At 49.7% G+C, this 17,111-nt stretch overlaps 2 protein-coding genes, 1 long non-coding RNA gene and 1 other non-coding gene across 4 annotated transcripts in view; all 4 read left to right on the top strand.

The window, feature by feature from the left end:
* The window catches only part of SCARA3 (scavenger receptor class A member 3), a 35,027-nt gene extending 24,774 nt beyond the window's left edge, over window positions 1-10,253 (top strand). The window contains exons 5-6 of the mRNA XM_017540415.2: window positions 687-1,730; window positions 9,546-10,253. Coding sequence (XP_017395904.1) covers window positions 687-1,730; window positions 9,546-9,997 — 1,496 coding nt within the window. The 3' untranslated portion in view covers window positions 9,998-10,253. The remainder of the gene's footprint in view (window positions 1-686; window positions 1,731-9,545) is intronic.
* On the top strand, window positions 10,115-11,753 carry LOC119472958. Its single transcript, XM_037742674.1, has 2 exons — window positions 10,115-10,197; window positions 10,564-11,753. Exons 1-2 carry the CDS (start codon window positions 10,192-10,194, stop codon window positions 11,581-11,583), a joined length of 1,026 nt encoding a protein of 341 aa, XP_037598602.1. The 5' UTR covers window positions 10,115-10,191; the 3' UTR covers window positions 11,584-11,753.
* A 778-nt stretch (window positions 11,754-12,531) lies between these two features.
* On the top strand, window positions 12,532-16,756 carry LOC108312478. The gene is made up of 3 exons (XR_001828655.2): window positions 12,532-12,849; window positions 15,249-15,353; window positions 16,490-16,756. It is a non-coding gene; the product is annotated as an uncharacterized LOC108312478 (long non-coding RNA).
* LOC119472975 lies at window positions 16,685-16,788 on the top strand. The gene has a single exon (XR_005202146.1). It is a non-coding gene; the product is annotated as a U6 spliceosomal RNA (small nuclear RNA).
* The last annotated feature ends 323 nt before the right edge of the window (window positions 16,789-17,111 follow it).

The raw sequence follows: 17,111 nt of genomic DNA on the forward strand, positions 1-17,111 counted from the left end.
CTCTCTGTCTACATGTATTCAACCTTGCTCCCACTTATACTTGAGAGCATGTAGTCTTTGGTTTTCTGTTCTTCCGTTAATTTGCTTAGGTCATGCCACAATTCTTGATGTTCTTTATCTCCTGCTTTAACCGGGAACAATCTAAGAGAGAATGAGACAGAAGGAGCAATGATAGAAGGTTTAGTGAGGGTCTTCTCTGATGCAAATAAAAGGTACCTGTCTGCCACCAATATATGTGGCCATTTGCCAAGCCACTTCTCTGCGCCTCATTCCTCATGAGTCAGAAGTCAAAAATCCCTATGCCACCTTCTCTGCAAATTTATCATTGTAAGAGAATTAAATAAGATAACAGATATTAAAATATCGGCATACATTTTTAAATGAAGTTTAAATGGGAAGTTTCTGGCCACTTAAGACAAATTATGAAGATATATTCTTGAGAATTTGGTGGTAAGAAGAAGAAAACATCCTAAATGCTACATTTCAGATCAGAGTCAAGACAGTTGGTAAAAATGAGATTCCATAGAGGTGGCAAGGCTTTTCCAAGAAGGATTTTATACCAGGACTTAGGGAAGAAAGCAGGTTTGGGAAGCTACTTACCAATTCCTTAGGCTCTGAAATATTTAAAGAGGAAGCGTTGTACCATGGCCCTTCAGAACTCAAACTATTGTCTCTTTCTCCTAAAGATCCAAAAGCCCTGAACAACTGCTCTTTCTGCCATGAAGCTGGGCAGCTGGGGCCCGAGATCCAAAAACTGCAGGAGGAGCTGGAGGGAATTCAGAAGCTGCTCCTGGCCCAGGAGGTGCAGCTGGACCAGACCTTGCAGGCCCAGGAGGTGCTCTCCACCACCAGCAGGCAGATCTCGCAGGAGATGGGTAGTTGCTCCTTCTCCATCCACCAGGTTAACCAGTCTCTGGGGCTCTTCCTGGCCCAGGTGAGAGGCTGGCAGGCCACCACAGCTGGCCTGGACCTCTCTTTGAAGGACCTCACCCAGGAATGCTACGATGTCAAGGCTGCAGTGCACCAGATCAATTTCACCGTGGGGCAGACTTCCGAGTGGATCCACGGGATCCAGCGGAAGACGGACGAGGAGACCCTGACCCTCCAGAAGATTGTCACTGACTGGCAGAACTACACCCGGCTCTTCAGTGGCCTGCGTACCACCTCCACCAAGACTGGAGAGGCAGTCAAGAACATCCAGGCCACCCTGGGGGCCTCCTCACAGCGCATCAGCCAGAACTCTGAGAGCATGCATGACTTGGTACTGCAGGTCATGGGCTTGCAGTTGCAGCTGGATAACATCTCGTCCCTCCTGGACGACCATGAGGAGAACATGCATGATCTCCAGTATCACACCCGCTATGCCCAGAACCGCACTGTGGAGAGGTTTGAGTCTCTGGAAGGACGCATGGCTTCTCACGAGATCGAAATTGGTACCATCTTCACCAACATCAATGCCACCGACAACCACGTGCACAGCATGCTCAAGTACCTGGACGACGTGCGGCTCTCCTGCACGCTGGGCTTCCACACCCATGCCGAGGAGCTCTACTACCTGAACAAGTCCGTCTCCCTCATGCTGGGCACCACAGACCTGCTCCGAGAGCGCTTCAGCCTGCTCAGTGCCCGGCTGGACCTCAACGTCCGGAACCTCTCCATGATCGTGGAGGAGATGAAGGCGGTGGACACACAGCATGGAGAAATCCTTCGCAATGTCACCATCATACGAGGTAAGAGCTGTGTCCAGGCAGGGCTGCTACAAAGCTTCCACTGAGCCTTGGTGATCTTGCTGGACACAGAAGTACCTGGTTTTAAGCACAGTACTAGTGAGCTAACACAATCCTATAGCAAATGCCTAGAGCAATAGGCAGCTTTAAGAAATGTTCTTGCATTATCCAGGCATGGTGGTGTGTACCTATACTCCCAGCTGCTTAGGCAGAAGGATCACTGGAGCCCAGGAGGTGGAGGCTGCAGTGAGCTATGATTGCACCACTGCACTGCAGCCTGGGAGACAGAGTGAGTCCTTATCTCTAAAAAAAAGAGAGAAAGAGAGAGAGCGTGAGAAAAGAAAAAGAACATTTTGCAAACCTCTTTTGCAAAGGTATTGTGGCGTCTAACTTTGCCTGTTATACAAATCTAGACTTTTATATTTAGATTTGTTTAACCATGTCTTTTGAAAACTGTCTCCTCTTCTTTTCTCCCCTCCCACACCCTCATTAATGCTTCCAACCACCCAACCCTCTGCCCCTGGAGGCTGTCGCTCTGACACATTCTCCTCCTCCCATCTCCTTCATGTCCTCCATATCTATCAGGGTTCTACAGAGAAACAGAATCAACAGTGTATGAGATAGATAGATGATAGGTAGGTAGATAGATAGATAGATAGATAATTGATAGATGATTGATAGATAGATAGATAATAGATAGATAGATAGATCCACAGAAACAGAATCAATAGTGTATAGAGATAGGTAGGTAGGTAGATATCAATCCAGAGAAACAGAATCAATAGTGTATAGAGATAGATGATAGATAGATAGATCCAGAGAAATAGAATCAATAGCGTATAGAGATACATAGATGATAGACAGACAGAGATGATATAGATAGATATGATAAAGATGAGACCTAGAGATGAGAGATGATAGATAGGATGGAGATAGATAGATGGACAGACGAATATTATAAGGAATTGGCTCATGTAATTAGAAAGACTGGCAAGTCCAAAATCCACAGCGCTTACGTTCCAGTTTGAAGACCATCAGGCAGGAAGAATTCCTTCTTACTTGGAAGAGGCTCAGGTTTTTGTTCTACTCGGGCCGTCAGCTGATTAGATGAGTCCACTCATGCTAGGGAGGGCAACCTGCTTGACCCAGGCTGCCTATTTAAATGTTAATCTTACCCTAAGATATCCTCACAGAAGGTCCTAGAATTATATTTGACCAAATATCTGACCTAGTCAGGGTGACACGTAAAATTAACCACCACAAGCCCACACTTTGTCAACTTGGCCCCCGTCCACATCTCCTTAAACCATACTTAATCTCCAAATAAAGACAACAAGCAAGGTCATAATTCCACCTAATGTGATACAACTCTCCTTTGTACAATCAAAAACATATGAATACTTACCCCTGAAGAGGAGTTAAAGTCCTTGAGTGAATTTTATTTTTTTGCTTATACCCTATAACTTAAATACTAGTAAAGTTAACAATATTTAACTATGCTATAAAGTAGATACATGTTGTGTTACACAATAAGGAAATAAGAGAAGAAAGAAAACAAAATGGTTGGCTACACACACACACACACACACACACACACACACACACACAGAGATATTCACTAAAAAATAAGGAGGACTGATTACATTCAGAATGTCTGAATGGAGAAATAAAATAAAAATAAGGAGGACATACCATAACAGCGACAGTCCTTGTTGCAATCATTAGTCACGTGGCCATAGCTGATATTCATCACCACCTTCTTCCATTCCCCATTCTGTATTCCCTTTGTCTTCAGCAAGCCCCTCATCTGGTCCTGGTTCTTTACCTGCTGGGGTGATCCAAGCCTTCCTGCTGAAGGATCTGGGCTACCAGTATTTCTGCCTGAGTGGAGTTGTTGAACTTTCCATTGACCTTAATCACAGGGCATGGTAATACTATGGGACACCCCGTGGGATCTCCTCTATTCCAGACATCCTCTTCCTTACTTCCCTCGTGGAGTAGCATCCAGTTTCCCCTTGGCAGTGAGGATCAGTCACCCACACCAGCACAGGAAGTCTTTTCTTTGCTTGTTGATTTAGAGGCATGAGGAGCGCAGAGTGGTCAGGTGGCAGTCTTCACTTCCCGTTCAGTGCAATCATGGTTGTGTCTCCTGGTGGAAGCATCCCTCCCTTTGGAACTGGACCTCTATCCCAGCAGAATACAAGGTCATAGGAACAGGAAGCAAAAATATTCCAGTGAGCCACCAGTATAAGAATAAGAGTTCCACTGTCATTATCTCCCCTTGATTTCTGGACCTGTGAATCTGACTTTGGGAGAGCACCAGTATGTATTGGATGCTGATTCAGAGCATATACCGCCTCCTGGAGAACCTTTCCAAGCCCTGAGAGGTAGTGCCACCTAGCTGGTGCTGTAACTGAGTCTTTAAAAGGTCATTCCACTGTTTCATCAAGCCAGCTGCCTCAGGATGATGGGAACATGATAAGACCAGTGAATTCCATGAACACGGCCCCATTGCCACACTTCGTCTGCTGTGACATGAATTCCCCAATCAGGAGCAATGCTGTGTAAACACCATGACTGTGGATAAGGCATTCTGTGAGTCTGCAGAGGGTAGTTTTGACAGAAGCATTGTGTGCAGGGAAGGCAAATCTATATTCAGGGCAGGCGTCTATTCTGGTAAAAATACTGCCCTTTCCATGATGGAAATGGTCCAGTGTAATCAACCTGCCACCAGGTAGCTGGCAGATTACCCTGGGGAATGGTGCCATGTCAGGGACTCAGTGGCGGTCTCTGCCACAGGCAGAGCCTTCCCCTGTTCTGGGTCCCACTCAAAACAAGAAGCTTTTCAGGTCACTTGGCAAATAAGTAGGAATACACACTCTAATGAGGAATATGTTGCCTCCAAAGTCCAAATCGGCCCACTAGGCATTGTGCTTTCTTTTTGGTTTTAGGAATGCCCTGATACAACAACTAATTTTTCATCTTAGAAGGGATATCTGTCTCCACATACCCATACCACCGACCTCTGGAAATTTCACTGAGGTGGAAGGCTCTTGAATTTTCATCAAATTTATTTCCCATCCCCTGACATGGTAACGGAAATCTTCCCACAGTATTTCACCTAAAATATGTATGTGCATGACCTCTAGGGCACAGTGTTCCAGGGAAGGTCATGAGCAAACAGTTCTTATGGTTCAGCCCCTGGCAAATGTGTGGTTTTATTGAGTTCCACCCAAGAACAAAGGCAATTTAAAGCTTTCCTGATCACAATGCCCATTTATTTACTTTGCTTAATTTCAGCCTCACAACAGCCCTTGCATGGTAAACAAGGCAAATGTTGGTGACTGTATTTATAGAAAAATAATCTGAGGATGGGGGAGGGAGTTTAAAGGAGCAAACACAAGGTCACCCTGATTCAAAATCCTGACCCCTCCCCCATGCTCTAACACTTACACATCCAGTGCCTACCCAAGAAAGGAGATGCCGAGAGCATGAGTTTCTAGAGACCAACAAGACATTTCTGCTCAGGTCCTTCTAAGGTACACGGTGTGAGGCAGGGAGTGAGTAAGAGGGAGATGGCACCAAAAGTGTTGACAGGAGAACTGGTTTAAGTATAACCCAATAGTACTCTTGGGAATTTACATATGCTGCTGTCCTAGTCATGCACAGAGCAAGGCGGGGCATCTGTCTGAGCTATATCTGAGTCTTGGTTCAACGTCTGCACCTTTGTTTAAGTTGTGTCTACTGGCTAGCCTTTCCCCTGGTTGTTAAATTCACATGTACCATCTCTCACATTGGAAAGCAAATTTCAGGAACACAATGCACATCCCTTCCTTTGGGGACCTGGTCATTTATTTATTCATCCAGAGACAGGCACTGATAGACTCTGACACAGGAGCTGGCAATGAAGTCTCCACCTGTCCAGAGCTGAGCGGCTATCTGGAATAAAGGGAGAGGGATTGCAGTGGCCAGAGCTGCGTGGAAGGTGCCAAGACCTGATGGATGGGTTAGAACTCTGAGACTGCACAGGCAAGAAGCCTGGCTTCTGATGTGCTCTGGGTCTTTAGGCAGAATCACTTCATCCCTCCAGGGCTCGGCTTCATTCATCTGTAAATGAAGGGGTAAGACTGGCTGATCTCTGAGACTAATCCAGCTTTAATTAATTCTAAGCCCCTATTTACGGGACAGAAAGCCTGTGGTACTTTCATAATGTTTGTGCCTCTCATAAAACATTTATCTCTTCCTACTCTGTAGGGTAATTTTGGTGTCTGTGCTAGGCAGTGTCCGTGTTAGGACTATCATTTGGGAATTGTAGACTAAAACCATCATAACTTATTAGCTAAATGGCCTGGGACAGGACTCTTGGCTACTTTCTTTCTTTCTTTCTTGTAGAGACAGGGTCTCACTTGGTTGCCCAGATGGGTTTCAAATTCTTGGGCTCAAGCAGTCTTCCCACTTTGATCCTCCCAAAGTGCTGGGAATACAGGCATGCACCACCACACCCAGCCATACTTTGAACTCAGTTTCTTCATCTGCAAATGGAAATATGAATGCCTTTCCTGTCTATATCCCATGCGGTAATTGTGAGGACCAGTGTTCAGAATGGGTATGAACAAGTTCTTGTAAAATATAAACAGGTGCCCCGCATAAGGAATTATCACGGTGCTAAACCGCTTGGAGACCTAGGCTCCTTGCATTACTCGTTGAGGACCCAGCAGAGTGCTTGGCTCTTGGAAAGTACAAGAAATGTTTGCTTGGTGAATGAATAACTGAACATGTGAACAAAAGGTAGAAGCCCAAGATGGGCAAGAGACAAAGAGATCCAGTCTGCAAATGTGTTCTGTAAGCACCACCCCACATCCTGCCCTGTTCAGGAGTTTACATGTGAGGGAGGAAAAAGCAGAGACAGTCCTATCATTCTGTTGTCCACAGCCAAGGAGCTACCCGGGGAGGTGGCAGTGGAGAGGGATCGGTGGCCCTGAGTTGGTTTTTGTTCTCTCAGTCCTGAGAGCTGCTGAAAACTCCACTTAGCTTCTCAGCCTAAGAGCTGCAGCCGTGCGTTGGCTTCTAACCCTCTCTGCCCAAACCAATTAGGAATCCACAAATGTCTGGAGAGGAAAAGATGTCAGGCTGACTTCAACGAGTCCTCTCTTCTCCGGGATCTTGGCCTTGGTATCCCTCCAACGCCTCCAGAAAGATGTTTTGGTCTTTCTCTAGCAGCTCTGTCTGTTCTCCGTAGGAGGAGGAGTCAGTCATAGACTCATCCACCCTGAGCAGAAGTAGAAGCCCATGGGCACGTTTTTAACGGCCCTCAGTTGGCAGTGAGCAGGTGTGAGGGTCCCTGAGCCAGGCCAGTATTCTCATGGAGCGGAGGGGAGCCTGAGCCCCAGCCACCCGCTTTGCTAATGTGAGAACTGGCACTCAAACACTGGGCACCCGATGTCCACGCCAGTGTGCCTCCCAGGGTCCCAGGCCTGTCCCCCCAGAGGCACCCCTTTGTTTGGTTTTCTTCTGTCCTTGTAAGCCAGCCATTTGCCTCTGACCATGAGATGTATGGTGGGCTCTTCCTGGGACAGGCACCGCCCCTCCCATGGGCGGGCAGGGGCTGATGCCCGAGACACTGGGCACTCTGCTCACCCCACCCTCCTCTCTATCCCAAGCGCAGAGCACAGAGCCGGCCACCCCAGGGTCCCAGACGTGAGGTCAGCTGTGGCTGGACCCTAATGGGCCTGGAGAGCCTGATTACAGCCTGTGGCTTCCTGAGTAATCATGGCCACCCTCCACCTCCGCGGGACTCCAAGGCTCCTCTCCCAGCCCCACACCTCAGCCACTGCTGCTGTGCCTCCCTCGTGCCTGAGGTGCCTTCCTTCAGCTCACAGCAGCCACTAGCCCTCCTCTCCTCTGCCTCTCACCTCTGCCTTGGTACTGGCTGGGTCAGTGGTACCCCGACCTGGAGGCGCCTTGGTCAGCCTCTGCCCACATTCCTTGCCCCCACACTAACCGCTAAACGATGGCTGTTGACTTCCTGCCTGGCCAGGTCACGCCTGCTACAGTCCTTTGCCTGCATGACTCATGGCTGGCCCACAGCACAGGCGGACCCTGCTCACCTGAGGAAGGCAGCCTTCTGAGTCCCCTTCTCGCTCAGTGGGGACCCTGAAGCACTATTTAGAAAAGGGCTCTGGGGTCCTCCTCCTCTTCCAGGAGAAGGAGTCACGGAGCTGCAGGGCCCTTGGAAGCTGAGTGAGCTTGCAGTCTTGGGGATGAAATCTGAGTTTTGGAACGGGGCGGTATTTCCAGCACTGCCGCACCGCCAACAGCCTCGGGGGCCTCTGCCTCTGCATGGCTCTCTGCGTTTCCCAGCCTCAGCTGGCCCAGGCACCAGGAGCGGAGGTAGGGTGAAGACAGACGCTGTGGCGGTGCTGGCTCCCTGCCGGTCCTGCCAGGCTGGTGAGGCGGCTCCTGCACAGGCATCAGCCTGGGCCCATGGCACTCTAGCTGCTGAGCTGCCAGGGGCTCCTGCAGACTTAGGGCACCTCCTGCCTCCTGGCTTCTCTGAGCCCAGGCTGCTGCCACTGCTGCTGGCCACCCCTCATGCCTGGGTCACTTGACAATGGAATCTCAGCCTTGCTGCTGCCGGGCCACGTGAGCCATGCAGGGCCACATCCCCATGGCAGGGGTGGGCAAGGGCAGGCAGTGGCAGGGAACTGACTGGAAGGTTTTTATTGGCTCTGGTGGGGCTGGCTCTGTCTGGGCTCTGGTTTCCAGTTTAGGTCATAATAGAGGACGTATTCACTGACGCGGCTCCACTTAGAAACACTCTGGGAAGAAAACAGAGAGGGGGACAGCAGAGGGCTCAGGTCACGTCAGCCAGGATGAAGGGGCCTGTGCCACAGAACTGGATATGGCAGTGGAGGGTTTCCAGCTCCCAGCATGCAGGATCCCTTCCCCGCAGAGGCCCTTTCTGCCTTGTGTCCTCAGGGTTGGCACAGCTGTGAGGGGTGGAAACTCTCGGACCCACACAGCCAGAAGGACGTGAGCTCATCAGACCCCTGTCCTGGGTTCTAGACTGGGCTTCTTAAGGAAGGGCCATATCTTCATCCTGACATCTCCTGCAGGCCCTTATGCAGAGCCCGGCTCGTAGGAGAGTCCACAGCTGCTTGGTGAATCACCCTCTTCAAGCACATGCTGAGTTTTCCTGACCGCATGCCAGGCTCTGTGTCCAGGGCTGGGCTGTGAGCCACGGCTTCTGCCGTCTTCCTGGGCTGCACAGTTTAGCAGGCCCACCCGACAGGTACTCAGTGTTTGCTTTCACTGTGCTGTGACTTCTCTTTCTATGCATCAGTGAAAGACTTACAACGTAGTAGCCTTAAGAGCTCAGCAAAGAGGCTGGAGTCATGAGGGTGGGCTTCCGGAGGAACTGACCTTTCTCTGGGCTGTCACTGTGCCCGCTTACTCACACTGGGACACACCTATTTCTCATGCCCCACTTTCTTGGCTTTCTCCTCAATGTCACCTGTTTCCAACACTGTCCCCAAATGTCTGAGAAGTCATGAGGGTGGGGTGGGGGTGAATACAGCAGTCAAAGACCACGTATGAGAAGGTACAGAAGGTCAGACTGGCCTCAGAGCAGGACAGGCAATCCTGGACAACCTTGGCCCATTCTCGAAGCTGGCCAGCCCCTTAGTCCCTAACCTGAGCGTGTGCAGGGAGAAATGAGTGTCCACTGGGCTTGTCCAACCGTTGGGCTGTCACTGTGGGTGAGCCTCAGGTGGGGAGCCTCTCACAGACTGACCTCTTCTGTCTTCTCTCCAACCCCAGGTGCCCCTGGCCCTCCAGGACCAAGAGGACTCAAAGGAGACATGGGCGTGAAAGGGCCTGTTGGTGGCAGAGGCCCGAAGGGAGACCCCGGTGGCTTGGGACCCCCAGGACCCCAGGGTCCTCAGGGGCAACCTGGAGAGACTGGACCTATGGGAGAAAGGGGCCCCATTGGCCCTCGAGGGTTCCCAGGCCTCAAAGGCTCAAAGGGTAGCTTTGGAACCGGAGGACCAAGAGGACAGCCAGGTCTGAAAGGGGACTTGGGGCCCCCAGGACCAGAAGGGCCCCCGGGGTCTCCAGGGCCCTCAGGGCCTCAGGGAAAACCGGGGATTGCAGGGAAGACAGGGTCACCAGGCCAGCGGGGCGCCATGGGGCCTAAGGGTGAACCAGGGATCCAGGGTCCCCCGGGCCTCCCTGGACCTCCAGGACCACCAGGAAGCCAGAGCTTCTACTGAGGAGGGCTCTGGAGCAGACACTGTCACAAAGAATGCTGGAGGGGCAGAGAGCAGATCCAGGCCCCAGAAAGCCTCACCTACAGATAGCTGTGGTCCTCTGATTCCAGTGAGGGGGTTCCCCAGGGCTGGCCCTGCAGCTTTGGCCTGCCCCATAGTGACTGTATCATAGGAAAGCAGTCCCTACTCACACACACATGCACATATGCACATACTTGTGCACACACGTGCACACATACACGTGCAGGCACACAGGTGCACACATGCAGGTACACTCATGCGCACACGTAGACACATGAAGGCACACACATATTCACACATGCACATGCACACATACACACATACACATGCGGGCACACATACATGCACACGCATACATGCAAGCACACACGCACACCTACACACACATGCACACATGCATACATACATGCAAGCACACACAGGCACACATACACATGCAGGCACACATGCATACATACATGCAGGCACACACAAGCACACATACAGGCACACGTACATGCACACATACATGCAAGCACACGCATGCTCACAGACACATGCAGGCACACACATGCACATACACACATGTGCACATACACGCACAGGCACACATATATGCATACAAATATATAGAGACATGCGCACACACAGATTTTTCTGCTGGCCAGGGGGGCCAACTGGGTTTCCCTGGCTGGGCAGGAGGAGAGGGAAGAGGAAGAGCCCCCTCTCCTGTGACTGAGCCTGCCAGGGAGGCGGCTACCTCGGGAGGAAGGTCTCACATCTGTCTCTGGGTACCCATGCTGGCCAGCAATTTCCCAGGGCTCCCTGTGGCTGAGAAGCCCCGAGGAAACCTTTGTGGGTGGGGCATGACAGCCAGAACTCCAGAGGCAAAGCGGATCTGGCAACCAAAAGACCCTCCCTATCATCAGGGGAACAGGATATCTGGGAGCTGTCCCAGCCTGTCACAGCACAGTGGAGCCATGAGAGCCACATTCTCTGGCCTTGCACACAGCGGCCCCGCAGAAGTTCAACAGCCATTTCTTCACATGTCCAGAAAACTCCTCGCTTCATCCTTGCCTCTGCCCCTCAGGAGCAGCGCGGAAGGAAGCCAAGCAGGAGTTTCATCTGCACGGGGGCACTCTGCAGGCCCTGGAGCACTGGGCCTGAGTGGAGATGGGAGACAGGCAGGCCAGAAGGTTCTCTCTGCACAGCTGCCTCCCTTGCTCTCCCTGAGGCTGGCCTGTCCCATTTCCCATTCCCTCTGGCTGCAGGAGGGCCGACCCCTTGTAACTGGGCAGCTCTTGCCTCCTGCACCAGGCTGTCCTGATCACAGCTGCTTGACCTGGTCCCACCAGAACCCACCATGGCCCGAGCCCTCTCTGCATGGGCAGCCAGCTGGACTAGAAGCGGGAAGGGCCTGGGCACGGACAGAGGCCCCTCTGTCATCACTCTTTGGCCCCCACCACCTTTCTGTACACACTGGCAGAGAGGGGCACTGGGAAGCACAGGGTGGTGGTCTCCTATTGGCTACACTCGCTCTCAAGCTGCTTTGCCTTTATATTCAAACAGATTCAGACCCCCCAGATTGAGGGCACAGAGACCAGACCCTCCCCCACAAAGCCTTTCTGCACCTTCCCGAGTGTCCCAGATGTGCAACTGGTTTGCACCGCATACCCCACGGCCATGTAACGCTCCTGTGCATGTATGATAATACCATGCTGCCTAGTATTACTGAATCAGTAAAGAGCTGTTTCCAGGAGTGAGGTGGCTTTGAGTCCTTCCTGCCTGACTTGGGGGCATGACACCTTCAGGGCTGCACTCCAGGTCGGCCTCTGAAGGTGTCCTCGTCGGAACCAGTGACGAGGGTCCCCTAGAAATTCAGCGCCTAGTCCCATTTTAGAAACACTGAGCTCAGCTGGGAACCAAGACTGTCAGGGAATTTCTTGCAGAGAGCAGGAAATGGGAAGCCCAGTGCGTCTTGCAGCCTGGACCTGGAGCTCTTTGGCTAAAACAAGATTGGAAAACAGGGCAGGCCTGGACATGTGAGTGACACCTCCTGATTCTGGCTTTTGTCTCCAAGACAAGGAGATAGGACAGGAAAGGAGGTAAAGACCAGGCCAGACCTGCCCCGAGGGGCCTGGTCAGGTTACGGTGCAGATTGCAGAGGGGCAGAGTCTGCAGGTTACGGAAGAGGACAGCAGGTCCCCTGTGAGTCGGCACAGCAACCTCGCTGGCTGGCAAAATGTGACCTAGTGCAAGATTGGGGCCCTGTTTTTTGGTTTTTGGTTTTGAGACTGAGTTTCCCTCTTGGTGCCCAGGCTGAAGTGCAGTGGTGCGACCTTAGCTCACCGCCACCTCTGCCTCCCAGGTTCAAGCGATTCTCCTGCCTCAGCCTCCCGAGTAGCTGGGATTACAGGCACCTGCCACCACACCTGGCTAATTTTGTATTTTTAGTAGAGACAGGGTTTCTCCATGTTGGTCAGGCTGGTCTTGAACTCCCAACCTCAGGTGATCTGTCCATCTTGGCCTCTCAAAGTGCAGGGATTACAGGCATGAACCACCACACCCAGCCATTTTTTGTTTTGGGGTGTTTTTTAGTGGGTTGGTGCTCATTTGAAATGAGCAAAAGGGCAGGGGAGTGAGGATGGGGCCAAGCATGGCTGCCACACCTAGACCTCACCGCTTCCTCTGTGGTGTGTGGCATGAGGTCCCTCCTCCCCACTGACACCTGAGATGTCCACAGCACCTGAGAATGTTCGACACACCATAAACATCAGCCATTGTCACAGCGGTCCTCAGGACATGGATGAAGAGCTTCCTGGGCCACAGCGGGTGTGCTCCGTGCTCCTCTGCAGGTGAGTGGCCAGATCCCTGCATGTCTCATTTCATGCTCCCTGACCTGTGAGAGCTAGGAGGGACCTGGGGGATCTGAGGCTCAACTCCTTTATTTCCCAAGGAGCAAACCAAGGACTGAGAGCAGTTGAGGGGTTTGCTGCACATCTGGGACTGGGACTCCCGCCTGGTGTCTCTGGCTAGCGGGAGATCCAGTTCTCAGGCGACTTTTCCTATTGGTGAGGGTCCTCAGGAAGCTTCCTAACACATATTCCTTGGGAGGTGTTCCTGCCCCAATCCCATTCCCTGCCTACATCAAACTGCTCTTAGTACTTAATGTGGCCCTTCAGAGTATCTGGACAGCCCTAGGTACTGCTTAAGCCCCCGGGGTTTAAGGGGATAGACAGAACTGTAAAGCTTGAAGCAAATGCTGGGAATCACTGTATTCATACATTTTGTGAATGGATGAAACCCGCCTCAGAGTGGGTGAGTGGGTGGGATCCACAAGGGAGGTACTTCGGTGGCCATGGGAACTGGGCAGCTTGTGCTTCTGCCCTGCTGGCCCTTCATCATTGTGGGACCTTAGGCCTAGCATGGGCCCTCTCTGACCTTCAGTTTCTTCATCAGAAAGCAGAGGGAGTGGACCGGCCTTGCCACCATTGAGCCTGGCATGTGTTCCTCTGTCCTGCCCTTCTAACCAAGTGCTCCTTCTCCTACCCTGCTTGATCGCTGTTCTGGAACGTGCCAGGGCCAAGGTGACGAAGTCTGAACCCACATTGAGTGGTAACAAAGAGCCGGTGGCATTTCAGCCCCAAGACTGGAAGCCCAGCCTTCAGCATGAGGGTGATTTTAATCCCTACCAGACTTGCAAAGCCCCGAAGTCACTCCTGGGCCTCCTTCTAAGGAGAGCAGGGCTTGCTGGAAGCCACAGATCTTGTCCATGTCCTTTGAGTGCTTCTAAAATCCCCAGGCTGGGCCACTCATTTTACCCCAGTGACCTCACGACCTCTCCAACTTGGGGCAGCATAGGGGGCTGGGCACGCCTCCTGCCCTCCCTCCAACTCGTCCCTAGCCAGGGCTGAGCTGGCAACTTCTGCTGCGCCAGCCCTGGATACACCTGTCAAAACAGAGCCACAGGAAAGGAGAGCAGGGAGCTGAAAAACATGGTCTGACCACAGCGAACTTTCCAGCAGGGCTGGGCTGGGCAGGGCTGGCAAGCATTGACCCGTGGGTGGTGCACTGAGCAGCCTGCCTGGGGATTGCTTGGCCCGCAGGAGCACAGGCCCTTTGCATTGCTTGTCTTCTCCTGTCTAGCCCTTTTGTTTTCTTTTGAACACTTCCAAGGGCAAGACTCTGTGCTTGTTTTCTTTTGAACACTTCCAAGGGCAAGACTCTGGTGTGGCAGGCAGTGTATACAGGCTGGTGCAGTGCAACCAGGCAGGAGTCCCTCACAATGCAGATTGTGGGGCTGGGTACCATGGCTCATGCCTGTAACCCTAGGACTTTGGAAGGCCAAGATGGTGGATTACTTAAGGTGAGGAGTTCAAGACCAGCCTGGCCAACATAGTGAAACCCCGTCTCCACTAAAAATACAAGAATTAGCCGGGCGGGGTGATGTGCACCTGTAATCTCAGCTACTTGGGAGGCTGAGGCAGGAGAATAGCTTGAGCCTGGGAAGCAGAAATTGCAGTGAGCCGAGATGGTACCACACACTCCATCCTGGGCGACACAGTGAGACTCCATCACTAATAAATAAATAAATACATACATACATACATACATGCAGATTGTGGGCCTCTACCCCAGAAGCTCTGATCCTGAATCAGGGATGCGGTAGGATGGGAGGAATGGGGCAGGGCTGGGTGTGGTGGGGGGGTGGAGGCAGAACATGTATTTTTTCCAGTTTCCCAGGGATTCTGATGCCCCATATAAAACTTTAGAGCCACAGTGTAGGAGATAGGAGATAAACAAAAATATTGTTTTTTTATTTATGTACATAATCTCAAGTAATCTTCACAAGCAAAGTGTGTTTGCATTTTATAGGTCAGAAAACAAAGCTCAGAAAAGCTAATTCATTCACTCAAGGCCATGTAGATGTTAAGTGGTTTTGAACCCAGGATTTTTAGAAGCCACTACACTGAGCTACTTCTTACAGAAAGGTGGGATTGGAAATTAGATCAGACCTGTGTTTGCATCTGAGATAGCTGAGATCCACAGAATCAACTTGCTCAAGGTCCCAGAGCCAGCTAGTGACAAAGTTGGCAGCTTCTCAAGGAAGCCAGGTGCCGACCTCAGCCAGGCCCCCTGACTTCCCTTTTCCCTAAGCCCAAGATCTCCAACATAGGTGTCAAAACAAAATCTCCTGGCATGAGGAACAAACTGTTAAGTATTAGAACATCTCAATGTGTTTCGTCTATTCTAGGTCACACTTTGTTTTCACATAGTCGGATGTGCTATGAAGCCAGCCATAAAGTTCAGGATGACCAAGAATATAATTTGAAAATGAATTTGTTTACTGTCCTTAATGGTAAGTAAGCATCACTCTAAGTGCATATTATTCCTTGAGACACTAGCCAATTATGGTACATGAAAATAATTTATAAATAAATAACTTTACATATATTAGGAAGATGATTTAAATTTTTATTTTACTAATGGGAGATGTGATGGAAATATTTGGACCCCACTGCTCAAACCCAACTCTATTGCTTCCAACACTCTGCCTTCTGATAACACAGCTCCCCATAGGGAAAGGGAGAAAGGGAATCTCCACATGATTTTACCCAGATTTGTGGTATCATGGTCCCTTCTCCTTCTGAGCTCCTAGACGAAACCGTTCCCCAGGTTTACAGCTTGGGACTTGCCTGTTCCTCATCATCCACCATTGTCATCATTTCAGCTCCATAGGCTTCCCTTTTTCCAGCTTTCACAGGTGTTAAAAGCAAGACCTAATGATACGTTATTTGAAAGAGAGCGTGTTTTAAATAAAAACAAAAATTAGGTAAATTTTTAAAAATAGAATCAATACACTATGTAAATGTTAATTATAAAAAAGCTGGAATGGGCATATAAATATAAGAAAAAGCAGACTCCAAGGCAAGGAGGACTATCATGTTTAAAAGAGTCAATTTATTAAGATGATATAAAAGTCTTAAATGTATAAATAGGTAAGAAAGTTTCAAAATACCTGAAGTAAGAACTGACAAAACTAAAGGGAGAAAGAGACAGATATTCAGCTGGAGATTTAATATTACTCTCTTGGCCAGATGCAGTGGCTCACACCTGTAATCCCATCACTCTGGGAGGCCTAGGCAGGAGGATCACTTGAGCCAAGGAGTTCAAGACCAACCTGGGCATCATGGCAAGACCTCATCGCTACAAAGAATTTTAAAATTAGCTGGGCAGGCTGGCATGCACCTGTAGTCCCAACTACTCAGGTGGCTGAGGTGAGAGGATCACTTGAGCCCGAGTTCAAGGGTGAGGTGAGCCATGTTTGTACCACCATGCTCTAGCCTGAACAAGAGAGTGAGACCCTGTCTGAACAACAACAACAATAAAAACTTACTCCCTCAGGAAGTGACAGGTCAAGTAAACCAAAAAAAAATCTTAGATTTGCAAAGATATGAATTAGGTCAACTAACTTAACTTTATTGATGTTTGCAGAACACAATAACCAACAACTCCAGAACGTACGTTATTTTCAAGGGCACGTCAGATATTAACCGAAATAGATCATATGCTGAGCCATAAGGTAAGTCTCAATACATTTCAAAAAGACTTAAATTTCATAGACAATATTCTCTCTACGTGGAAGTAAATTAGAAATCAGTAAATGAGAGATACATGTAAAATCCACAAGTACTTTCTACAGCAGCACATAGACTAATATTGAAATAATGCAGAGATTAGCCTGACCCTTGTACAAGGATGACATGCAAATTCGTGAAATCTTCCATTTTCTTAATCCACAGTTCTTAGAAATTAAAAATAAAAACGTCTAAATAACCATAGATCAGAAAGAAAAAAACAATCACAGAGAAAATTAAAAAATATTTTGAACTGAATAGTATTGCAAACATAACATACCAAAACATGTTGGATGCAGATAAAGAAATGCTTAGGAAATTTAGAGCTTTAAATGAATATATAAGAAAAGAAAGATTTAAAAATTAACTGATATATATTCCCACTTTAATGAGCTAGAAAAAGAAAAGAAATTTAAACTTCAAATAAATTGAAGGTAGAAAACAAGACTAAAGCCAGAGTCAATAAAACAGAAAAAAGA

Source organism: Cebus imitator, unplaced genomic scaffold (genome assembly GCF_001604975.1).
Source record: "Cebus imitator isolate Cc_AM_T3 unplaced genomic scaffold, Cebus_imitator-1.0 Scaffold125, whole genome shotgun sequence".
NCBI classification, from domain to species: domain Eukaryota; kingdom Metazoa; phylum Chordata; class Mammalia; order Primates; family Cebidae; genus Cebus; species Cebus imitator.